This window comes from Oncorhynchus nerka, linkage group LG5 (assembly GCF_034236695.1).
Source record: "Oncorhynchus nerka isolate Pitt River linkage group LG5, Oner_Uvic_2.0, whole genome shotgun sequence".
Taxonomy (NCBI): Eukaryota; Metazoa; Chordata; class Actinopteri; order Salmoniformes; family Salmonidae; genus Oncorhynchus; species Oncorhynchus nerka.
In genome coordinates this window covers 48,260,985-48,287,609 of record NC_088400.1, presented here as the reverse complement: position 1 = coordinate 48,287,609, position 26,625 = coordinate 48,260,985, and the positions used below count along the sequence as shown (strand labels likewise).

The 26,625-nt window shown below is 42.0% G+C and overlaps 1 protein-coding gene across 1 annotated transcript; it reads right to left on the bottom strand.

Annotated features, from left to right (window-relative positions):
* Positions 1-826: 826 nt before the first annotated feature.
* xpnpep2 (X-prolyl aminopeptidase (aminopeptidase P) 2, membrane-bound) lies at positions 827-26,003 on the bottom strand. The gene is made up of 21 exons (XM_029660094.2): positions 25,819-26,003; positions 25,224-25,285; positions 24,557-24,667; positions 24,336-24,399; positions 20,157-20,261; positions 18,225-18,311; positions 17,866-18,009; positions 15,215-15,316; positions 15,039-15,120; positions 14,735-14,939; positions 14,447-14,536; positions 12,885-12,994; positions 12,709-12,786; positions 12,533-12,604; positions 12,293-12,353; positions 11,905-11,974; positions 11,299-11,403; positions 10,987-11,046; positions 10,752-10,828; positions 8,669-8,758; positions 827-1,404 (listed from the first exon to the last, which is right to left on the bottom strand). Exons 1-21 carry the CDS (start codon positions 25,925-25,927, stop codon positions 1,204-1,206), a joined length of 2,085 nt encoding a protein of 694 aa, XP_029515954.1. The 5' UTR covers positions 25,928-26,003; the 3' UTR covers positions 827-1,203.
* Positions 26,004-26,625: the final 622 nt, after the last annotated feature.

Genomic DNA, 26,625 nt, shown 5'->3' with positions numbered 1-26,625 from the left:
AAGACATACTGGTTTCATTGAAATAATAAACAGTAGCAATCCGAGAGGATGTACAGTATACACAACAGTATACACTTCATTTAGGGACAATGTGAAAGTTAAGATATAGTATATTTACTAGAACTGTGTTCAGGTCCTAGGGAAATATTTGCCTTACACAGAGACAATGAGCTCATATTTTCAACATCAATTAGTAATGGCATTGTTCCTCTTTTTCCAGTGGCCATAGCCACAGACCCAACCATTTCAAACACACAGAGAGTTAAATGGACAGTGTCATCTCACCAACAACAATGGAAATACAGCACAGCCAAGCCATCTTTCTCTTCTTACGAAAACTTGTTTTCCTATGCGGGAGGGGTGCAAGTCGAATAAAAGCATGCAGCAGGGCGGACGTCTTCGTAAAAGCCACATTCACACCTTCTTGCAGCTCTTGATAGGTCTGTTGCCAGGCAACAGCCCCCATCTCGCTGGCACTAGTTCTTCACATGTGGTAGAGCTAGACAAACCTCAAGAGCTGTTCAGATGGTTGGATGGGGGGGGGGGGGGTGAGACTCATATACAATGGCTGCTTTTAGAGACACTGATTAACACAGCATGTGATGATGACCCCAATTATCTGTCCCTCACAAAGTGCTAACAGGCACAGATTACAATACAACACTCACCCTGTCATCGTGGCCATCTTGTAATGTAGTGTTGTATATTGAGTTTGTTTTGGTTCAACTTTTTCTTCAGGGACAAAGTACAGAATGCTTGATATGCATCATTCTACACATAAAGTAAGTAGTGAACAACAGGTCAGTTAACAAAATGGTACTCAAACTTTCAAATAATCCTCTTTTAATAAATTACAAATCAATTTACACTGTCTACAGCCAAGACACCCTTTTGGGATGCAAATTAAAAAACTGATTCGAAACACAGAGGTTGGACACATAAAAAAATGACAAAACAAACCATCTGAACATATTCACCAAATAATGAAATAAACAAATTGAAATAAACTAAAAGGTACTAATCAAACATGAATTGAAATCAAACATTGAACGACAACAATACATTTACTATGCACAGGCACTGCATAGGTTGACAGCTAAGATAATAATACTAGCCATAAAAGATGCGATGAGAGTGCGATGAGATGAAGGGAGAGAAGGACTGAGAGATGGTGGGAGAAGTGGAGTGAGGGATGGAGGCTCCTCAGAGGAGGATGTGGAGGAGGGCGGTGGCCAAGGCGGTGAGGGTCAGGCTGAGGGAGGAGACGGCAGCAGAAGCAGTGGCACTCTGGAAAGGCACTGTGTGCTTCAGCATCCATTTCTTCTCCTCTGTCAGGCCCTGCCTGTCCAGCTCAGCCCCCATTAGCTCACGTATGGTCAGGTAATAATTATCCAGCCACTGCAGCTGAAGGGGAGAACAATGGAGACTGGGTCATTGGGGCACAGACACAAATGAGCAGCAACCCAGTGCCACACACCACAGTAAGCTGGCACGGACACACATACATGCACTCACACATGCCACATGCACGAGTGAAGGCTCCTCAGAGGAGGAAGGGGAGGACGGACCATCCTTCTCAGTGAATTTCATAAAAATACTGAAACATTAAAAAAGTTATCCCTTTTAGATAAAACTATACTAAATATATTCACATCACCAAATAATTCATTAAAACACACTTTTTGTAATGAAGGTCTGCAGTGGCCTCAACAGTACTCTGTAGGGTAGCACCATGGTGTAACCAGAGGACAGCTCGATTCCGTCATCTTCTGGGTGCATTGACTTCAATACAAAACCTAGGAGGCTCATGGCTCTCTCCCCCTTCCATAGACTTACACAGTAATTATGGCAACTTTCGGAGGACGTCCTCCAACCTATCAGAGCTCTTGCAGCATGAACTGACATGTCGTCCACCCAATCAAAGGATCTTTCGAATGAATCTAGTACTAAAAACATAAGCTACAGCTAGCTAGCACTGCAGTGCATAAAATCTGGAGAGTAGTTGACTCAAAGAGAGAGAAAGACAATAGAGGAACAGTTTTGAACAAATTCATTTCTTTAAAAATAAAGGAGAAGCAAAAGAGATATTGAATTATATTTTGTTTTACTTTCACTTAGCTAACACATGCAACTAGCTAGTTTATCCTACTCAAACACCCGGCTCAAACAAAGAGGGATGCTATTGCTATGGCTATGGTTATCCAACACTGGAACTCTTCCAAGTCAAGGTAAGCTTTTGGTTTTATAACTGTATTGCCAGAGTGCTTAGATGCAAGAAGGAATTCTACAATGAGCAAATGTCCACGCTGTTTGTACAGTATGTGGCTCCTATGAAAGTTAACCGTGTTTGCATGTGATCAGGGGTGTATTCATTCCACCGATTCTGTTGAAAAATGTTTCTTAAATGGAAGTAAATGGAAAGAAATGGGGATAAACATACCTGAATTTGTCCAATAGAAACGAATTTAGAACTGCTGGACTAATGATTACACCCTAGATCAGCTAGATGCAGGCAAGAGTGTGCAAAGCAGTATTAAATGTGTCACTGTCTGTCACCTCGATTACTAAAATGTTTCTCTCGACCAATGCACCTACGTTGTAAACTTTTTAGGTTGTAGTAACCTCATGATGGGTACAGGGAAAATGAGAGTATCAGGTAGTAGCCTAAACCTATTGATGTTACATTGAGCTGGGTGAATGGAATATGAATGACAGTCATCCAATATGCTGTAGTAGAAATAAGGCCATGCTCATAAAAAAATAATAGTTCTCCCTAATCTTAAACGTCACCTACAGCCACTGACATGCACGCACATATACACACACAATGAATGTATGTGTGTGTATATATATATATATATATATCTTGGCTCTTTTCCATGTCTATCCCTGATAAGTTACCCAGGAAAGAGCTGAAAATAGCCCATATTAATATATGTAGCCTTAGAAATAAGGTTAGTGAAATCAATAACTTGCTAACATAAGATAAAATTAATATATTAGCCATTTCTAGGACTCACTAGATCATTCATTTGATGACAGAGCTGTAGCAATACAAGGATATAACACCTATAGAAGAGACAGGAATGCTTATGGGTGAGGTGTTGCTGTATACAGTGTCAGTCAAAAGCTTGGACACGCCTACTCATTCAAGGGTTTTTCTTTATTTTTTACTATTTCATCCATTGTATAATAATAGTGAAGACATCAAAACTATGAAATAACACATATGGAATCATGTAGTAACCAAAAGAAGTGTTAAACAAATCAAAAAATATTTTATATTTGAGATTCTTCAAAGTAGCCACTCTTTGTCTTGATGACAGCTTTGCACACTCTTGGCCTTATCTCAACCAGCTTCATGAGTGTCACGTGTGCACCCTCTCTGGTTTCTAGGTCACCAGGCTGCTCGTTATGGCGCACACCTGTCACCATGGTTAAGCACACCTGAGCGTCATCAGACTTACCTGGACTCCATCACCTCCTTGATTACCTTCCCTATACAGTGGGGCAAAAAGGTATTTAGTCAGCCACCAATTGTGCAAGTTCTCCCACTTAAAAAGATGAGAGAGGCCTGTACTTTTCATCATAAGTACACTTCAACTATGACAAAATGAGAAAAGAAAATCACATTGTAGGATTTTTAATGAATTTATTTGCAAATTATGGTGGAAAATAAGTATTTGGCCACCTACAAACAAGCAAGATTTCTGGCTCTCACAGTCCTGTAACTTATTGTTTAAGAGGCTCCTCTGTCCTCCACTCATTACCTGTATTCATGGCACCTGTTTGAACTTGTTATCAGTATAAAAGACACCTGTCCACAACCTCAAACAGTCACACTCCAAACTCCACTATGGCCAAGACCAAAGAGCTGTCAAAGGACACCAGAAACTAAATTTAAGACCTGCACCAGGCTGGGAAGACTGAATCTGCAATAGGTAAGCAGCTTGATTTGAAGAAATCAACTGTGGGAGCAATTGTTAGGAAATGGAAGACATACAAGACCACTGATAATCTCCCTCGACCTGGGGCTCCACGCAAGATCTCACCCCGTGGGGTCAAAATGATCACAAGAACGGTGAGCAAAAATCCCAGAACCACATGGGGGGACCTAGTGAATGACCTGCAGAGTCACCTCCAAAGTAACAAAGCCTACCATCAGTAATGCACTACGCCGCCAGGAACTCAAATCCTGCAGTGCAAGACGTGTCCCCCTGCTTAAGCCAGTACATGTCCAGGCCTGTCTGAAGTTTGCTAGAGAACATTTGGATGATCCAGAAGAAGATTGGGAGAATGTCATATGGTCAGATGAAGGGACCAGGACGACTGATCCGTGTAAAGGAAAGAATGAATGGGGCCATGTATCGTGATATTTTGAGTGAAAACCTCCTTCCATCAGCAAGGGCATTGAAGATGAAACGTGGCTGGGTCTTTCAGCATGACAATGATCCCAAATACACCGCCCGGGCAACGAAGGAGTGGCTTCGTAAGAAGCATTTCAAGGTCCTGGAGTGGCCTAGCCAGTCTCCAGATCTCAACCCCATAGAGGGAGGGAGTTGAAAGTCTGTGTTGCCCAGCAACAGCCCCAAAACATCACTGCTCTAGAGAAGATCTGCATGGAGGAATGGGCCAAAATACCAGCAACAGTGTGTGAAAACCTTGTGAAGACTTACAGAAAACGTTTGACGTCTGTCATTGCCAACAAAGGTTATACAAAAAAACTTTTGTTATTGACCAAATACTTATTTTTTCCACCATAATTTGCAAATAAATTCATAAAAATCCTACAATGTGATTTTCTGGATTTTTCCCCCCTCATTTTGTCTGTTATAGTTGAAGTGTACCTATGATGAAAATTACAGGCCTCTCTCATCTTTTTAAGTGGGAGAACTTGCACAATTGGTGGCTGACTAAATACTTTTTTGCCCCACTGTATATGTCACTCCCTTTGGTTCCTTCCCCAGGCATTATTTTTTCTGTGTTATGTCTGTGCGTTGTTCATGTTTCTTATGTTATGTTTATTTATTAAAACACTCACTCCCTGAACTTGCTTCCTGATGCTCAGCGCACATCGCCACAATGAGGTAGTCACCTGGAATGCATTTCAATTAACAGGTGTGCGTTGTTAATAGTTCATTTGTGGAATTTCTTTCCTTCTTCATGCGTTTGAGCCAATCAGTTGTGTTGTGACAAGTTAGGGGTGATAGCCCTATTTGGTAAATTACCAAATCCATATTATGCTCAAATAAGCAAAGAGAAATGACAGTCCATCATTACTTTAAGAGATGAAGGTTAGTCAATTCAGATACATATCCATGTAATTTATTAACCTTTATTTAACTAGGCAAGTCACAACAAATTCTTATTTTACAATGCCTGCCTACCCCAGCCAAACCTTCCCCTAACCCAAACAACTCTGGGCCAATTGTGCGCCGCTCCATGGGACTCCCGATCACGGCTGGTTGTGTTACAGCCCGGGATCTATCCAGGGTCTGTAGTGATGCCTCTAGCACTAAGATGCAGTGCCTTAGACCGCTGCACCACTCGGGAGCCCTAAATGCTTAAAGAAGATTCTATGTCAAGTGTTATTGAAGTGTTGAGTTTGCAGGGTCACCTGGCACATCTAAAGTCTTTTCTTTTGGGTTATTGCTATAGGTCACCATGTGCTAACAGTCAATATCTAAATAATGTGGGAAATGCTTGATAATGTAGTGTGATGTAAACAGAGGTCTAATTTCTCGGGGACCTGAATATTGACTGGTTTTCATCAAGCTGTCCACTCAAGAAGAAGCTTCTCCCTGTAACCCCTGCCTATCTCCTGGTTTCAATGATGTTTCTAGAGACAATATCTCTCTCTTCATCACTCAATACCTAGGTTTCCCTCCACTGTATTCACATCCTACCATATCTTTGTCTGTACATTATACCTTGATGCTATTTTTATCGCCCCCAGAAACCTCCTTTTACTCTCTGTTCCAGACTTTCTAGACGACCAATTCTTATTGCTTTTAGCCGCACCCTTATTCTACTCCTCCTATGTTCCTCTGGCGATGTAGAGGTGAATCCAGGCCCTGCAGTGCCTAGCTCCACTCCTATTCCCCAGGCGCTCTCTTTTGACGACTTCTGTAACCGTAATAGCCTTGGTTTCATGCATGTTAACATTAGAAGCCTCCTCCCTAAGTTTGTTCTATTCACTGCTTTAGCACACTCTGCCAACCCGGATGTTCTAGCTGTGTCTGAATCCTGGTTTAGGAAGACCACCAAAAATTCAGAAATTTTAATTCCAAACTACAACATTTTCAGACAAGATAGAACTGCCAAAGGGGCGGTGTTGCAATCTACTGCAAAGAGCCTGCAGAGTTCTGTCCTACTATCCAGGTCTGTACCCAAACAATTTGAACTTCTACTTTTAAAAATCCACCTCTCTAAAAACAAGTCTCTCACCGTTGCCGCCTGCTATAGACCACCCTCTGCCCCCAGCTGTGCTCTGGACACCATATGTGAACTGATTGCCCCCCATCTATCTTCAGAGCTCGTGCTGCTAGGCGACCTAAACTGGAACATGCTTAACACCCCAAATAATAACGTCATACACGTAATGTTAGCTAGGGAGCTAGCCAGCTAACGTTACTTAGCTAGCTAACAGTACTCTTTAGCTTGAAATGAAACCACTTTCTGTCAAAATTAGAAATGAGTAATATCTGAAAATGTAGCAAGCTAGAATATCATACCCATATACATCATCATTATGCATGATGGATGTGTTTCCCTGTTCTACATTGTAGAATAATAGTGAAGACATCAAAACTATTACATAAAACATATGGAATCATGTAGTAAGTAGTAACCAAAAAGTGTTAAACAAATCAAAATATATTTTATATTTTAGTTTCTTCAAAGTAGTCACCCTATGCCTTGATGGCAGTTTTGCACACTCTTGGCATTCTCTCAACCAGCTTAATGAATTAGTCACCTGGAATGCTTTTCTAACAGTTTTCCAACAGAGTTCCCACATACACTAGCGTTCAAAAGTTTGGGGTCACTTAAAAATGTCCCTGTGTTTGAAAGAAAAGCCATTTTTTGACCATTTAAATAACATCAAATTGATCAGAAATACAGAAATACATTGTTCATGTTGTAAATGACTAGCTGGAAATGGCAGATTTTTTTATGGAATATCTAAATAGGCGTACAGAGGCCCATTATCAGCAACTGTCACTCCAGTGTTCCAATGGCACATTGTGTTAGCTAATCCAAGTTTATCATTTTAAAAGGCTAATTGATCATTAGAAAACCCTTTTGCAATTATGTTAGCACAGCTGAAAACTGTTGTTCTGATTAAAGAAGCAATACAACTTCTTTAGACTAGTTGAGTATCTGGAGCATCAACATTTGTGGGTTCGATTACAGGCTCAAAATGGGAGAGGGAGGCCCCGGTGCACAACTGAGCAAGAGGACAAGTACATTAGAGTGTCTAGTTTGAGAAACAGACACCTCACAAGTCCTCAACTGGCAGCTTCATTAAATAGTACCCGCAAAACACCAGTCTGAACGCCAACAGTGAAGAGGCGACTGGCCTTTTAGGCCGAGTTGCAAAGAAAAATCCATATCTCTGTCCAGTGTTTTCTTTTTATTGGCCAGTCTGAGATATGGCTTTTTCTATGCAACTCTGCCTAGAACTCTTTTTTGTTTACTACTTGATTCCATATGTGTTGCTTCATAGTTTGATGTCTTCACTATTATTCTAAAATGTTAGAAAATAGTCTAAATAAATAAAAACCCTTGAATGAGTAGGTGTGTCCAAACTTTTGACTGGTACTGCAGGTCATATGTGACTCGTTTTGGCTTTTACGGTAGTCCTATGTGTGTGTACAGAAGTAGTGTGAGATTCACTTTGAGCGACAGGTGTACTTTATTCAAACTGCAATAATATATGAGTGCTGTTTCTAAAATGACCAACATACAAGATACCATTTTTTAAAAAGTAGCACGGCTGAACATAAACACGAATAGATTACAGATCAGGCTACATGTACAAAATGAAAGTGCTGGCTTTGTTTTCTCTAAGACCTCGGATAGTTAGTAATTTCACTGCTGATAAACGTCATACGTGGTTTCAAAAAAAAAAAAAAACTTGCAGGTCTTGGAAGCTGCCTGTTAACTATGAGGGGGATTTTCAGAGGAAACCCACACTGTCAGCATGAATACACCTCAACCTGTCAGTCGAATGTGTATTTACCTCATGCTATCATACTAGATGTCCTTGAGAATTGAACCGTTCAATGTTTTTGAACCTTCAGTCATACTATAATGCAGTCATAATAATGACCTAACGTGCATAACAGAGATCATATACACACATAGTAACTCCAATGTTGCAGTCTCCACTGACCCCTTTTTGTCATTTTACATAATACATAACAAATATAATAAAGGAAATGAATGAAGGAAATTAAATTACATTAAATATGTAATTGAATGATGGGCATCATGTCAGTCTTAGTTCAGTTGTTAATTGAGCTGACACTAGCTGTGATGGTGGTGAGGATGTTTTATCATGACTGCTGATTATGTGTTTACTCTATGATATCTGCTGTCATTACAGCAAGTAAGGCCTCATGACAGCGCGTACAAGTTAAGTGTCAACACATCGTGTGTTTCTTACCTGTTGAGGGCTCATGAGAGAGGTGTCAATCAGCTTCCTGTCATACGGGACTAATGATACGGTCTCAAAGGTCAGGTAATTATGGCCATACTGCAGGAGAAAAATACACAAAGGGCAGAAAGTCAACGATTGTCCGCCTTTGGACACATTCCTAGCGGACTACATTGCAGAAACATGCCAGATCTCACAACTATTGCACTTTGTGATGTAAGTGCCTTAATGTGTTTGGACCCCAGGAAGACTAGCGGCAGCAGCTAATGGGGATCGCTTATAAATACAAATGTGTTTAACGTATCAGCATTTAATATAGTAATCTGATGTCGGACTGCATGACGTGGCACACAACTATTGGTTGATACAATGCATGAAGTCAGCCTGGAACACAACCTTTGACATCCCTTATGGAAAACTCACGTCTCACGAAGCCGATTTCACACGTGAAACACGTGATTTTCTGACACTTCACATGTAAAAATCACACATTTGGAGACACATACTGTGCATTCAGAAAGTATTCAGACCCCTTGACTTTTTCCACATTTTGATACTTTACAGTCTTATTCTAAAATTGATTAAATACATTTTTTTCCTCATAAATCTACACCCAATACCCCATAATGACAAAGCGAAAACAGGTTTTTAGAAATGTTTGCAAATGTATAAAATAAAAAACTGAAATGTTACATTTACATAAGTATTCAGACCCTTTACTTAGTACTTTGTTGAAGCACCTTTGGCAGCAATTACAGCGTCGATTCTTCTTGGGTTTGACTCTACAAGCTTGGCACACCTGTACTTGGGGAGTTTCTCCCATTCTTCTCTGCAGATCCTCTCAAACTCTGTCCCCTGGCTGGGCCACTCAAGGACATTCAGAGACTTGTCCCGAAGCCACATCTGCATTATCTTGGCTATGTGCTTATGGTCGTTGTCCTGTTGGAAGGTGAACCTTTGCCCCAGTCTGAGGTCCTGAGTGCTCTGGATCAAGGCTCTCTCTGTACTTTGCTCCATTCATCATTCCCAAGATCCTGACTAGTATCCCAGTCCCTATCACTGATAAACATCCCCACAGCATGATGCTGCCACTACCATCCTTCACCGCAGGGATGGTGCCAGGTTTCCTCCAGACGTGACGCTTGGCATTCAGGCCAAATAGTTCAATCTTGGTTTCACCAGACCAGAGCTTCTTGTGTCTCATGGTCTTTAGTTGACTTTTGGCAAACTCCAAGTTGGCTGTCATGTGCTTTTTACTGAGGAGTGGCTTCCGTCTGGCCACTCTACCATAAAGGCCTGATCGGTGGAGTGCTACAGAGATGGTTGACCATCTCCACAGAGAAACTCTGGAGCTCTGTCAGAGTGACCATCGGGTTCCTGGTCACCTTCCTGACCAATGCCATTCTCCCCCGATTGCTCAGTTTGCCGGGCAGCCAGGTCTAGGAAGTGTCTTGGTGATTCCAAACTTCTTCCATTTATGAATGATGGAGGCTACTGTGTTCTTGGGGACCTTCAATGCTGCAGAAATGTTTTAGTATCCTTCCCCAGATTTGTGCCTTGACATAATCCTGTCTCGGAGCTCTACGAACAATTCCTTCGACCTTGTGGCTTAGTTTTTGCTCTGACATGCACTGTCAACTGTGGGACCTTATATAGACAGGTGTGTGCCTTTCCAAATCATGTGCAATCAATTGAATTTACCACAGGTGGACTCCAATAAAGTCATAGAAACATCTCAAGGATGATAAATGGAAACAGGATGCGCCTGCGCTCAATTTCGAGTCTCATAGCAAAGGGTCTGAATACTTATGTAAATAAGGTATTTCTGTTTTTAATTTTTAATAAATTTAATCCATTTTAGGCTGTAACTTAACCAAATGTGGAGAAAGTCAAGGGGTTTGAAAACTTTGCAAATGCACCGTAGATGTCAGACATTTTACATCTGACAATTGACGTCATATTATGGATAGCTAGAATCTTTCCACCGCTTTAATACTTCCCCATCATTGTTAAATGTTATTCATATTTACCCACACTTATCTGATATTTCCACATGTTAAATAAAAACGCTGTAGTTCAATAGTTTATCTACCTTTGTGTGAGCTGGCACGATGACGACAACATCTTCAATACGGATCCCAAAGTCATTTTCCTTGTAATATCCTGGTTCTGGAAGAGATAAAACCTGCTCATGAAATAAAGGTCTCCATTCTCTTCCTATTCATTCAAGTCAAAAAGGCAGCTAAAAAATCTAAATGAACCTTTGTGACAAACCTCAAGATGTTAATTGAAGATAAGGACACAAATTTGACTTGGTGAGATCTTACCTATAGACGTGAACATGCCTTCCCGGAATGGAATGTTATTGCCCTGAAAGCCAACAGGCCCTGTGACGGAATTGAGACTAGTCAAATCCAAAAAATATATGGTTACATACTGTACCAGCTACATTAATTTCCTTCTGTTATTTTCAATAGTGGATTCAAGGATTTTTTTTAGCATTGAGAATAAAAAAATTTAAAAAAAAAAGAGAAAATAAAACAGTGTGATTGCTACAATGAAATTAAAACAACTCTGAATATCAGTATCATAAAAAGATACTAAAGATTCAAAATGAACAATAAGTAAAGCAATTGTACATTCATGGACACCAAAGTAGTTTCCCACGCCGTGACCCGTCCCGTGGCCGTAGTTCAGGCCCACTTCCCACAATGCCCGGCGCCCCAGCATCTCCATGTTTACACCTGTTGATAAACAAAAGCGTTAATGTGCCCTGGTGTCAAACATCCTCCAAACCTTTACAACCACTTCTTGTTTGCACACTTTAAAACATGTATTTTTCCTTCCTCTCTTGAAGTAATTACTGATTTAACACAAGCGTGAAAGTAAAGATTCCCTCATCAAATCAAATTGTATTGGTCACATTCACGTGTTTAGCAGATATTATTGCGGGTGCAGCGAAATGCTTGTAATATACCTTTCAGTCATGTCAGATCAGCGATCTCAAAGAAGGAAAGATGTATTTTCAAACTGTTCTTCAAACAGGGCCTCAAACAGACACAATGTACTTTGTGTAAAATAAGCACAAAATCACCTTGCTAATGGACTAGTGAAAAAATAGTTCCCTCTTGTGGTTGTATAGGACATTGCACGTGTGCTTTTACATATCCACCAGTAGTAGCCTCTGACAGTGTGACGTGAATGAGCATCTGCTTCTGTGCAGTTGTACACTGCATTGCACTCACCTTTTGTCCCTGAGGGGAAGATGGTCCGAGAGATTTCAATATTTCCCATGAGCACACGAGTGAAGGCCTCCTTTGGAGTGAGAGAACGGTGTAGATCAGAGAATTGGTTTGAAATGATGAGAATAGACATATGAAATAACTATAGGCGACATAAAGTTATATATCAGGTATAAAGGTATATATCTACATATTCATTTGACGGAGGTAACACAATTTCACTTGGGCCCCCAAAAGGCTAGGGCCGGCTCCGACTGCGGGTATGGATGTGGGTACGCAGACCCGCAAGCCACTCCGGCCCCTCGTGATGAGTTCAGATTTTTTGTGTCCCCCACCCCTGTCAAAGTTGCCCATCCCTTATATATATAAGGCCCCATAGGGCCACCTGTACCTTCTGCATGTCGGTGGGGATCCCCCAGTGAACAGTTCGTGTGATGTCAGTGGTCCCATCTCTATGGTCACAAGAAGAACAAGTCATGGCTCACATTTGAATCAATGTGGATAATAACTGAAGAATAAACTGCAAATATTTACCATGGAGATCCTATTAAATTACTAATATAATGTGTTATTTGTAATTCTATGGTGATAACTACATTCTCAGCTATAGTGAATAAGCTTCTCTACTCACAGATACTGGCCACCGGAGTCCACCAGGTACATCTCATCAACAGTAAGCTTTCTGCTAGTTGCATTAGAAGGGCTATAATACAATGTTTGTGACAAAACAATAGTTAGTGGTACTGTGAGGCAGATACTAAGCAAAAACCATTAGGAGACTAGGTGGAAAAGGAAAGCTCTAGATACCTATAATGGGCCAGAGCAGCATTGGGCCCACTGGCAGATATGGTTTCAAAGCTTGGCCCCCTGCTGTCCTTCTGCTTGCTGTCAAGTGTCAAAGATAGTGTTAGCGATTAAGTGTGTGTGTGCTTGCGTTTGTGTGCATACATGCATGTGTGTGTGTGTGAGTGTCTTCTCCCCACCTGCGACACTCATTGACGTAATATGCTGCTGTCATCTCTGTCTCTTTCCCCTCTGGTACAACTTTTTCCAGCCACATCAGTAGCTGTATGACTGCTACGGCATCCCTCACCTAAGGAGAGCAAGGGAGGACAATCAGACCACACGAGGTATTCTCCTATTACAACTGAGAAGTAGGATGACGTTACCCTTGAACTCTGGGGCTGTATGTTTCAAGCGTCTCAAAGTAGGACTGCTGATCTAGGATCAGATTCATGTAATCTTATTAACTGTGATCTAAAAGATAATACTGATCCTAAATCAGAACTCCTATTCTGAGATATTTGATACATACGGCCCCTGATCTCAGATCAGCATTCCGTTTTTTCCCACAGGTTAGGATTTTCAAGCTGGTGGAGGTTAGGATTTGTAATGGTTTAAGTTAGGGTGTGTAATGGTTGAGGTTAGGGTGTGTAATGGTTGAGGTTAGGGTGTGTAATGGTTGAGGTTAGGGTGTGTAATGGTTGAGGTTAGGGTGTGTAATGGTTGAGGTTAGGGTGTGTAATGGTTGAGGTTAGGGTGGGTAATGGTTTAAGTTCGGGTGTGTAATGGTTGAGGTTAGGCTGTGTAATGGTTGAGGTTAGGGTGTGTAATGTTTTAGGTAAGGGTGTGTAAGGGTTGAGGTTAGGGTGTGTAAGGGCTGAGGTTAAGGTGTGTAAGCTGATTGCTAGATCTGATTCAAAGGACAACGTCCATCCAGAGTCATAATTCATCCAACCACATTGACATTTTGGCCCATATTAAATGTGAATGCCATGACAACAGTCTGTCATATCTTACTGCCGCGCTCAGATCTGGATCTTTATCTGGATCCCCATTAGCTGACAGCCATGACGGCAGGAATGGAGGAATTTATAATAACACACCCGTATAAGAACCATACATTTAAGGGCTTTATTGGTGCCAATCATAAAAGCTGACTTTAATGGTGATGGATAGAAGACAGAATCTTAGACAGGATATACCATGAAGGGTTAATGTATGCAATCTTGCCTCCAATATAACAATCCCAATATGGAAAAGTATGGCTTGTCAAGATGAACTGATAACACATCTGAAGAGCTATTGGAGCCACCAGCGTTGCTGTTGTAAGACTTTATGGCTTAATAAGAGCACAACTCAATACAGAGAGGGAATAGGGAGTCTTGAGTCTCCAGCTCTGTCTGTCTGTCTGTCTGTCTGTCTGTCTGTCTGTCTGTCTGTCTGTCTGTCTGTCTGTCTGTCTGTCTGTCTGTCTGTCTGTCTGTCTGTCTGTCCGTCCGTCCGTCCGTCCGTCCGTCCGTCCGTCCGTCCGTCCGTCCGTCCGTCCGTCCGTCCGTCCGTTCTTCTTCCTTATCAGGACCATAACATCCTGACAAGGTAGGAAAACAAGAATAGTTTTGAAAAGTCAGGACTTTTTTCATGTCTTGAATTTGTTAAAATGCTATTTTAGGCTTAAAGGTTAGGTTTAGGATTTGTGGTTAAGGTTTTGGGTTAAGGGTTAGGGTTAGGGAAAATAGGATTTTGAATAGTGTGTGTCACATACATGAGCATCTCTCAGGATGCGCTGCTCTGTCTCGTCCTTCACCGCTTTAGTGGTCAGCACCGGAGAGTAGGCACTGGTCAGTAACTTCTCCTAAAACAAAGGGGTAGAGCAATATGGTTTTAATACTCTCAGTTCCTACTCATGTACATGAAATGCGACACAACAACAACTTTCTTCCACAGTAAAGTGTAGGGAGGTGTGATAAATAAATATACCACACATTCAATGGACCATTCCCAGCCAGTGAGGAGTTTAATAATAGGTTAATATCCCCACCCCTGTCCTCACCTCTGGAGTGATGAGCTCGTACAGGGCGTAGTTGGTGTACTCTGTTCCAATCCACACCTTCACACCATATGTGGTCATGTAGTTCTTCAGCATTACCCGCACCTGTTCATATTCTAACAACTTCACACAGTGGGCCAGGTGGAAACAAGTGGATTGCAGGTATAACTTCAAGTCTTCTGTCACTCTGTCTTTGTGTACAAACAACCTGAGAGGGAGAGAAAAAAATGAATGAGCAAATTTTATGGCGCACAAAGGGGCACGTTTGAGCACTGCAAAGCAATGCGGACTGGGACTTCAGACTCACCAGATCTCATTCAAGGTCAGCAGTGTATAGGAGTAGAAGAAGGGGTTGTAGGGGACATCACTACCGCGCAGATTAAACAGCCCTGGAACAGAGCAGATAAGAAGACTTTGATGAGGACTTCAAGTAATGAAGTGTTAAGTTAATGGATATGAATGTGGAGTGTCCAGGCGTCTTACAGGCAGTCTCATCAAGAGCAGAGAGCAGGACCGCTGTGGGCTTGTAAGGATTGTTTCTCATCTGAGTCCGTATGTGTTCCACTTTCATCTGCCAGGTCCTCTCTGTCAAACGGGTGTGTGTCGGCGCCAGATGAGAAAACACAATCAGACTCTGGGTCACCATAAAGGCCATTTTGTTTTATGATCCCTCCATTTACTTACTGTCTAACAGTGGAGTGTATTCGTGGATGCCAAGGGAAGCCAGGTTTCCCCAGCAAAGTGACCAATATTTTTTATCTTTCGTCTCTCTGTGTTTTATGATTTTCCTTCAATTTTGAAGAGGCTGAATCTATCTCACCAGGAAAAGCATCCGAGCTAGTGAAATAGTGCCTCTCTTTTTCTGTATTTGTGGGTCCTCTATCTGATTCTGTCTGGTCAAAAAGAGTATGACGTTGTTGCCGCCTGTAGCATTGAATGCACGGGAAGCTAGCGAGCTTCCTTGATTAAAAAAAGTATAAAAGAATAGCCTATCAGCGTTGAGCTAAAGTAAACTGGCTAGCTAGCTAGCTAAAATAGGCCCTTTCCTAAATTAGCAATAGATGGAGATAGGGATTTGGACTTGTGGTTTTACTTAATAAAATACAAACATGTTTAACCTCTAATTCTCCGTACTGGCCAATGATTATAACGGTGATTATGATCCAACCATATATTCACATAATGTGCCCCTGGCCTGAGAGGATGGAAGTTGAATATGTAGCTCTGGATACGAGTGTCTGCTAAATGGCTAAAATTTAAATGTAGAAGGCTAATGCTAGCTAGCTAACGTTGCCCATGAAAGGAAGTTAGGCTAGCGAGCAAGCATTTTAGCCAGACACCCTAGGACAACAAAAAATAAAAGCGTGTATTGTATGACAGAGTGATAGACCATTTCATCAACATGAAAGAGAGGAGGATGGCATTTGCGTTTCTCTACAAGTAGGGTGAGTCAACATGTTTTTTCTACTTGCACGCACGCACACACACACACACACACACACACACAGAAATCAGAACCATGGACAGCCACATCATATTTAGCTTACGTTGATTGGACTAAATTGTTTTTGGTATATTTTAGTTGTCACTATATTAGACTAAGCATACGTGATTTGATGATGTTGAAATGTTGAAGTTGAAATGGTGATGGGAATTGTGGAGGCAGCTCCTGTTTTCTTTGTAACTCTCCATGGTTCTAAATCAACAGTTGTTTAGTGGTCCAACAATGTTGGAAACATTAACTTGCTTGACCATGCTGTAGGTCATGTATCTGTTACTTGCAATACGCTTTGTGGACTTCAGACAGACGTTGCTCTCCAGTTTAGTGATGAAACAAGGTGTGGGTCAAATTTATTCTGCCATTGTCTTCTTATTCTCTCAGCCTTAGGCCTATACAGTATATCACGGTGGCAAGGCATACGAACTACCAGGTTATAGAGCAAACAACGCAATTACCACAACACACAGGTTGTGATATGGCTTTTTTCACCCTGGTTTGGCTTCCCCCAGTGATTTTAATCACATATCACTACTGCTGTCTAATCATGATAACAGAAAACAAGGTAAAAACAGAACTCTCAGCAGTGCATGACTTGGGATGGAATAAGTGCAGGAGCTGTCTTTTTCCAAGTCGGTCCATTAGACTATGATTACCAAAATTCACCGATGACATTATGCTATAAAGCTCTCTGATTATTCACTGTTAATGGTTTAAACACATTTTCCATGACTTCGCCATTTTAACCAAATTTCCATGATTATTATCATAGCCTACATGCAAAAGTAAGCATTATTGACATGGGGAAGCTGCTGTGTCTGATCCAGTGTAGACGTACCACCTCCTGGCATTGTTCCCTTGATAAAGGCACTTAGCCCCCCCACATAGAACTGCACAGTTAGTCACATGATGTCAACATGTGGTCAACCCTCCATCGGGAGAGCACCTGGGTGTGCAGGCTTGGCTTATGATTACAGTCCCGAAACACTCAAGTCTGCTTATCAAGGTCCCGTTGAGCAGATGATGTTTAGCCTACAATGTGGTTAGACCAGGGCTTGAACAAAAGCCTGCACACCCAGGACAGCCTACTGTCACTCTCAGACCCACAGACTAGCGTCAAATAAAGTAGAACAGAGTGGGAATCAGTAAATGAATGCCCACTCTCCTACTCAATGAAGATCTTGTCTTCATTCCAATTTGATCAACATGTTTTGCTTCACTATGCGAATCTGGGATAGGGATAGGTTACTTTGTTTGAAATAGAGGAGCTGGTACCCAATTCCCCAACAATTAGATTTGCTGGTACACGTTCAGGACAGCTCTGAACCAAGTCAGGCACTGACTATAAGTGTTTATTATCAGGGGAAACACACAGAGACAAGACTAATGGAAACAACCCCATTCATTTCCGCCCCTTCCACAGAGTAATAATCGGCAATGATTACCAGCCATAAGCAGTTAAATGGGATGTTTATGACAGTTTGTGAGCCTGTGGCTTTCTGCACTGTTTGCCGGTATTTATCTATTCATCAGCCCAGAGATAAGGGAACTGCACAGTAACTTACTCGCTCACTCACACACTCATCACACACACACACTCACACACACACACGGATAGACAGTGGCACACACACACCTACGACTCTGTCGGGCAGGCGGATGAGGTTATCAGGAGGGATGGGGGGTCTGTCTATCCACACACTGTCCACCAGGTTGTCAGGGATGGACTTCAGCATTAGCTTGGCTGGAACTAGGTTGTAGCTGTAGGACTCATAGGTTTCTATGGGGTTGGAAAAGACAACCATTATACAGTGGTACATCCTGCAGGGATCGCATACACAGCATATACTGTATGCATTTACTGTACTTTGGATCAAAGCATCTGCTAAGTGGCATATATAGTGCCATATATTTGATAGTACATGAATACTTATTTGCTAAACCAAAGTGCCATAGTCTGTCAAGTATGACATGGATCTTTATGGACTGCCTTACGGATAGAGAAGAGGAAGGGGTCAAAGCCGATGTTATCAGTGTCCGAAACCTCCCGAATCAGCCAGTCAGCTATACTGCTGATGGACACTGTGGAGCAGAAGCAACAATGGGACAGACCAAACATTTGCTTGAGTAAACATTGTCACAACAGTCATCTTTCTTGCCGAGACAGTTTCATTTGTTCAGATTACATAAATTAATGTTTGACATTTGGTAGCCTTGACAATGTGTTTGTTTAAGGTTACCTCTATCATAGCTCTATTATGATAATACACTGAACAAAAAAGAACACAAATTTGAAATTGTTGCTGAGTTACAGTTCATATAAGGAACAGTCAATTGAAATAAATTCATCAGGCCATAATCTATGGATTTTGCATGACTGGGCAGGGGCGCAACCAATCATAATTAGTTTTTCCCCCTCCAACAACGTTGGAGGCGACTTATGGTAGAGAAATTCATGTTAAATTATCTGGCAACAGCTCTGGTTCCCTCACAACTTGAGACATCTGTGTTGTGACAAAACATTGTGTTGTGACAAAACTGCACATTTTAGAGTGTATTTTTATTGTCCCCGGCACAAGGTGAACCTGTGTATGATATGCCACACCTTTCAGGTGGATGGATCACCTTGGCAAAGGATATAATGCTCCCCAAAGAAATGTGCACGACATTTGAGAGAAATAAGCTTTTTGTGTGCATGGAACATTTCTGGGATCTTTTATTTCAGGTCATGAAACACAGGGACCAGCACTTTACATGTTGAATTTATGTTTTTGTTCAAACTTATATTTGACAATACACCGGGTGTGCTTGCGCTACCTTATCCCAGACCTGCTGCCCGACCCCCTCACTTCCTACCTGCTTCTGCTTCCTGCTAACCCCCCTCCGCACCTTTCATTTTGAAACTTTGAATGCTTGTTTATGAAAAGCCAATTAACATTGACTCCCGAGGTGTTGAATTGTTTGACCCCTACAGCCACCATGGTTATTATTTGACCCAGCTGGTCATCTATGAACGTTTGAACGCTTTGAAAAAAAGATCTGGCCTTACAGCATGTACCCATAAATCTCCACCTGGTACAGCCAGAAGAAGACTAGGTTTCTAGGTTTCTCCTAGGTTATTGCGTCCTAGGGAGTTTTTCCTAGACACTGTGCTTCTGCATCTGCATCGCTTGCTCTTTGGGGTTGTAGGCTGGGTACAGTGTCTGTAAAAAAACGTTGTGCTGCTGGTGATATAAAAAGGGCTTCATAAAATTAATTTGATTGATTCATTGATGGCTTGCATCACTGTGTACTTTTTTTGTGTATGTGTTTGTGACTGTAATTCCTTTCTCATTTTGTAGTTTCATCAGATAGAGATGGGCATTTGAAATGAGAGGATCAGGCAGACAGGAAAGCAACACCGTCTGCAGCTCTAGGCTAGTCAACACAGTCTGCAGCTCTAGTCTAGTCAACACAGTCTGCAGCTCTAGTCTAGTCAACACAGTCTGCAGCTCTAGTCTAGTCAACACATTCTGCAGCTCTAGTCTAGTCAACACAGTCTGCAGCTCTAGTCTAGTCAACACAGTCTGCAGCTCTAGTCTAGTCAACACATTCTGCAGCTCTAGTCTAGTCAACACAGTCTGCAGCTCTAGTCTAGTCAACAGAGTCTGTAGCTCTAGTCTAGTCAACACAGTCTGCAGCTCTAGTCTAGTCAACACAGTCTGCAGCTCTAGGCTAGTCAACACAGTCTGCAGCTCTAGTCTCTTCTTTTTGCAATACAGTCTCATGCACACAAACGACACACACAAAGGACATGTTCATGTTTTTAAACGTATGTAAATTGTAAAGACTTTTGTCTGTAATGTATTGTTTGGTTATGTGTCGGACCCCAGTAAGACGAGCTGTCTCCATTGGTATCGGTTAATGAATCACATCAAATCATCTTACCATCTTTCTCCAGCTCCCAATTGCAGTCCATTTGGCGTTCAGCCTGGACCCAGTAGCGACTGTCTGTCCAGAGGACCGCCTTGTTCAGGGTGACCACTGCTGTGCCTGGGGAGGGAGGGTTACATTACACATCATGGAGGGTTGTGTTCAGTTTCAATGATGTGTGGCCATGTCAGAGTTATGGTACTCTTTTATGCATAGGCAACTTACATTTACATTTCATTACATTTAAGTCATTTAGCAGACGCTCTTATCCAGAGCGACTTACAAATTGGTGCGTTCACCTTAAGACATCCAGTGGAACAGCCACTTTACAATAGTGCATCTAAATATTTTAAGGGGGGGTGAGAAGGATTACTTTATCCTATTCTAGGTATTCCTGAAAGAGGTGGGGTTTCAGGTGTCTCCGGAAGGTGGTGATTGACTCCGCTGTCCTGGCGTCGTGAGGGAGTTACTTACTTACAGTGCATTCGCAAAGTATTGAGACCCCTTGACTTTTTCAACATTTTGTTAAGTTACAGCCTTGTTCTAAAATGGATGAAATATATGATTTTTTCTTAACCATCTACACAATACCCCATAAAAACAAAGCAAAAACAGGTTTTCAGAAATGTTTGCAAATGTATAAAAAAAAAACTGAAATATCACATTTACATAATTATTCAGACCCTTTACTCAGTACTTTGTTGAAGCACCTTTGGCAGCGATTACAGCCTCAAGTCTTTTTGGATTTGACGCTACAAGCTTGGACAACTGTATTTGGGGAGTTTCTCCCATTCTTCTCTGCAAATCCTCTCAAGCTCTGTCCCCTGACTGGGCCACTCAAGGACATTCAGAGACTTGTCCCGAATCCACTTCTGCATTGTCTTGGCTATGTGCTCATTGTCGTTGTCTTGTTGGAAAGTGAACCTTTGCCCCAGTCTGAGGTCCTGAGTGCTCTGGATCAAGGATCTCTCTGTACTTTGCTATGTTCAACTTTCCCTGAATCTTGACTAATCTCCAAGTCCCTATCACACTCCCTATTTTAGAAACATTTTCAAATTGATTAAATCCTCAAAAACAGAATTACCTTACAGTATTTACATAAGTATTCAGACCCTTTGCTATGAACCTCGAAATTGAGCTCAGGTGCATCCTGTTTCCATTTGTCATCCTTGAGATGTTTCTACAACTTGACTGGTGATTCAGTTGATTGGACATGATTTGGAAAGGCACACACCTGTCTATATAAGGTCCCACAGTTGACAGTGCATGTCAGAGCAAAAACCAAGCCACGAGGTTGAAGGAATTGTCTGTAAGAGCTCCGAGACAGGATTATGTCAAGGCACAAATCTGGGGAAGGATACTAAAAAATTTCTGCAGCATTGAAGGTTCCCAAGAACACAGTGGCCTCCATCATTCTTAAATGGAAGAAGTTTGAACCCACCAAGACTCCCCCTAGAGCTAGCCGCCCGGACAAACTGAGCAATCGGGGGAGAAGGGCCTTGGGAGGTGACCAAGAACCCGATGGTCAGTCTGACAGAGCTCCAGAGTTCCTCTGTGGAGACGGGAGAACCTTCCAGAAGGACAATAATCTCTGCAGCACTCCACCAATCAGGCCTTTATGGTAGAGTGGCCAGACGGAAGACACTCCTCAGTGAAAGGCACATGACAGCAGGCTTGGAGTTTGGCAAAAGGCACCTAAAGACTCTCAGACCATGAGAAACAAGATTCTCTGGTCTGATGAAACCAAGATTGAACTATTTTGCATGAATGCCAAGCGTCACGTCTGGAATTATGGTGGTGGCAGCATTATGCTGTGGGATTTTTTTTCAGTGGCAGGGACTGGGAGACTAGTCAGGTTCGAGGCCAAGATGAACGGAGCAAAGTACAGAGAGATCCTTGATGAAAACCTGCACCAGAGCACTCAGGACATCAGACCGGGGTGAAGCTTCCCCTTCCAACAGGATAACGACCCTAAGCACGCTGCCAAGACAACGCAGGAGTGGTTTCGGGACAAGTTTCTGAATGTCCTTGAGTGGCCCAGCCAGAGCCCGGACTTGAACCCCGATCGAACATCTTTGGAGAGACCTGAAAATAGCCGTGCAGCTACACTCCCCCATCCAACCTGACAGAGCTAGAGAGGATCTGCAGATAAGAATGGGATAAACTACCCAAATATAGGTGTGCCAAGCTTGTAGTGGCATACCTAAGAAGACTCAATGCTGTAATCAACTGCCAAAGGTGCTTCAACAAAGTACTGAGTAAAGGGTCTGATTACTTATGTAAATCTAATATTTCAGTTTTTTTAAAGCTTTTTTGATGAGGGGGAAAAAACGATTTAATCAGTTCTAGAATAAGGCTGTAACGTACCGAAATGTGGAAAAAGTCAAGGGGTCTAAATACTTTCCGAAGGCACTGTATATGACAAGTACATACCAGAGGGACGTACAACAGTAGAAATGATCACAAATTATTCAAAGCATTTTCATAACACAATCATAACAGCTTTGTAATACTGGTGTTGACCTCTATTTATACAGTGGGGCAAAAAAGTATTTAGTCAGCCATAATTTGCAAATAAATTCATAAAAAATCATACAAATCAAATCAAATCAAATGTATTTATATAGCCCTTCGTACATCAGCTGATATCTCAAAGTGCTGTACAGAAACCCAGCCTAAAACCCCAAACAGCAAGCAATGCAGGTGTAGAAGCACGGTGGCTAGGAAAAACTCCCTAGAAAGGCCAAAACCTAGGAAGAAACCTAGAGAGGAACCAGGCTATGTGGGGTGGCCAGTCCTCTTCTGGCTGTGCCGGGTGGAGATTATAACAGAACATGGCCAAGATGTTCAAATGTTCATAAATGACCAGCATGGTCGAATAATAATAAGGCAGAACAGTTGAAACTGGAGCAGCAGCACAATGTGATTTTCTCGATTTTTTCTCCTCATTTTGTCTGTCATAGTTGAAGTGTATCTATGAGGAAAATTACAGGCCTCTCTCATCTTTTTAAGTGGGAGAACTTGCACAATTGGTGGCTGACTAAATACTTTTTTTGCCCCACTGTATATCGCAATCTGCCAGACTCAGACTAATCAGAACATCTGCCGGATATAAAATAAAAAATACTATAAAATACCTTTTCTCATTCACAGGGGAGAAATTTTAACTGTGCTTGGAATGATCTATTCATCTGCCTGAGCTCTAGTACAGAAATGGCATTGATCATCCGTTTATGTCAGTGCAATAGTCCAGGAATAGATCTCCCCATCAATCTGTCCAACCTGGACTCAAGGGTAGACTTAACGTAGTGTACCTAAATCTGTCTCCCTCCATTTAGTATGGTATGTATTCATTTGTGGATGTCCATCATCCATTTCATTTGATATTTTACAAGTTATAATTTGTATGATATGCTATGAATTGCAATTTGTAGAATATGTTACGAATTTGCAATACATTTGACATGTTACGAATTCCAAGTTGTTGTTGTTGATGTTTGCTAGGTGGCTAAAGCTAACGTTAGGTAGGTTGCTAATGTTAGCTAAGCTAGGGGTTAAGGATAGGGTTAAGGTTAGGAGTTAGGTTAATGGGTTGAGGTCAGGGAAAGGGTTAGCTAATATGCAATTGTTCAAGTTATTCTTGATGAGATTTGAACAGACAACCTTTGGGTTTCTAGATGTTCACGTTATACCACCCTCCTTTAATTTTTTTGCCTTACGTAACCTCCTGTCTTATGTAACCATACCAAATGTAACATCTCAAACTAATTTCAGTGTTTGAGTTTACTATGTTACGTCTAGTCTATGAGACCAGGCTGATCGGTCTTTGGAAGCTCCCTGATTCACAGCTCATTTGTCACTCATCGATGGCTCTGAGAGGGTGGGGGAGGGGGCAGGGAGCTGATGGATGTGGGAAGGAGAAGCGGTGAAGATGGAGGAGTGGAACAGAGGGTATCTGGAGAGGAGGGTGGGAGTGAAATGATTGTGGGACTAGGAGGTAGGAGAGGATAAGGAGGAGGAGGGAAGAGGAGGAGGGGGGTGAGAAATGAACTGAGAAGTAGAACGGTGAGATGAATGGGAAGGACTGAAATTGAGACAGGAGGAGAGGTGGTAGTTTAGAACTGAGGGGAGGCGAATTAGGAGCGGAAGGTAGAAAAAGGAAGGGAGGAAGGAAAGGACATCTAGGAGATCTACCTGCAGAGCCTGTGAAACCCGTCATAAAAGCCATCCGTGCATCACGTGGGGCGATGTACTCACTCTGTAGGAGATACACATGTTGTCAGCACCACACACAACACACACACACACACACACACACACACACACACACACACACACACACACACACACACACACACACACACACACACACGTTCACCATGCGCACACATATGCGTACATACACACACTCCTACCAGGTGAGCGTCTGTCCCAGGGATGATATAGGCAGAGACATTGACAGAACTCATAGCCTCCCTCAAGGCCTGCAGCCGTAGGGTAGTGTTGACCACGGTGGAGGGCAGGTACTGGAACAAACAGTAGAGAGAGTCAGAGGGCTGAATTCCAACCTTCAAATCTGTGTGAATCGCCTACTGACATGAATGCATGATTCACGTGATAGTCAGAGTCACGATGGGTGGATTTCTCAAAATAGAGTTTCCTGGAATCCAAAACTCAAGTTCCCCAATATTTGTCCAGACAGAATGAGTGAAGTAAAACAACAGTGGAATTGAGTGATATTTAGTGTAGATTCCTTGGCCCATATTCATAAAGCGTTTCAGAATAGATGTGCTGATCTAGGATCAATAAATATGAATTCATCAAATGATATAGACAGGGAGGACCTGATTCTAACCAGAACGCCTGCTCGGAGTCTCTTTTTAAATATGGGTGGAGGCTTATTATGCCAATGAGTGGACCTTAGATTTGTAAAAACAGGGCTGCATACTCTGTGTCTGACCTGATTACATATTGACTGATCTGACACTCATTCACTACACATTTATTTGAGTCCCCAAGAAGGGACGTGGTATACAAGGACACATGGTATAACAGCACTAAATCTGGGCTAGATAATCATACCGGAGGGATTGCAGAGCAGTTCCTCTCAGACCCACCGTCTGCACGAACGACATTCCAGCTTCCTGAAATGGGAAAAGAACTAATGAGGAAGAGACCTTGGAAAGTGACAATTAAAGTGCTGTGTAAGCGTGTTTCTAGATCAATGTTGTTGTTCAGTTACTGATTTTAATCAGACATTACAGTCTGGGCAGCCAGAGGCAAATGAGGACTAAATGCAATGGTGAGAAAATGACAAATTATAGAATCTCTTGCAAGTAGAGAAAGAAGAGAGCAGCCAGACAAATCGTGTATAATAATACCTTTCATAAAATCCCAGTGCAACACAATAGTTCTCTCAATCAAGAAAATAGAAGCAATCAAAAGATTGACTTCTCAACAACATGCCAGAATGCATAATCATTGATAAGAGTGTCATTCTCATTAGATTCATTCTCAGGCAAATGACATTCAAAGATATTCCAATGAATTATCCAACAGGCATGAAACCAACAGCAGATGGCAAATTCTAATGTACCCTATATAAACCAAGAGCCTCTCGCATTTCGCACATAAATCCTACATCAATCATCACAGGAAGTTAGAACTAAACTTTTACCTCCAAGTGCCAGAAGAGTGCCAACCAGGAGCCAGTCAGAAAAGGGCATCTTGGCACAAACTGTCTGCCACCAGCGATTCCACAGAGAGAGTGACGGTAATGCCTGCATGAATGTACTGTATGTGAGACAGGTGCGTGTGTGGGTGTGTCAGTGAGTGTGTTGCCACGTCTCTCTCCTCCCTCTGTCTGTACGATACACCATGCACTATCCCCTCTTCTGACAGAGATCAACCACAACAGCTTAAAGGGTGGAACTTTGGCTGAGGTATGGATCTCTTTTCTCCGTTCCATAAATTCTCTTTGCTCCATGCCATAAAAACCAGTGTGTCATTTTGCCGTTGCCGCTCAGCTCCACTGCTTGTTGCCCTTCTCTCTTAGCAGTCCAAGGCATATAAAACAATATTCCCTTCAGGATGCCCTTTTATTTGTATTTCCTGGTTAGAAATAACCATCATTAATCGAAGAACCTGATAACACAGGTTCTATGTAATACAGGTGGTCTCTTGAAATAAAAATCTATTTTGTAATAGAGGTCTGTTCTGCATGAGATACCCAAGCCTTGCTGCATATAATAGTGCAGCACTGTGGTCATCCTGCACAGGGCTCCTGGATATATGCCTCTCACACACCCAGACATTTTTATCTTGTTTTCACTCCAGCCTCCAGTACACGGCCAACACATGCCATGAAAAACATGGTCTAAGGTGCATAGAATATAATGAGTGTGTATGGGTGTGTCCGTCTTTCTGCAGTATGGGTGCAGATTGACAGATACAAGACCACTTCAGGTAATTCCTCCTAGGTCTC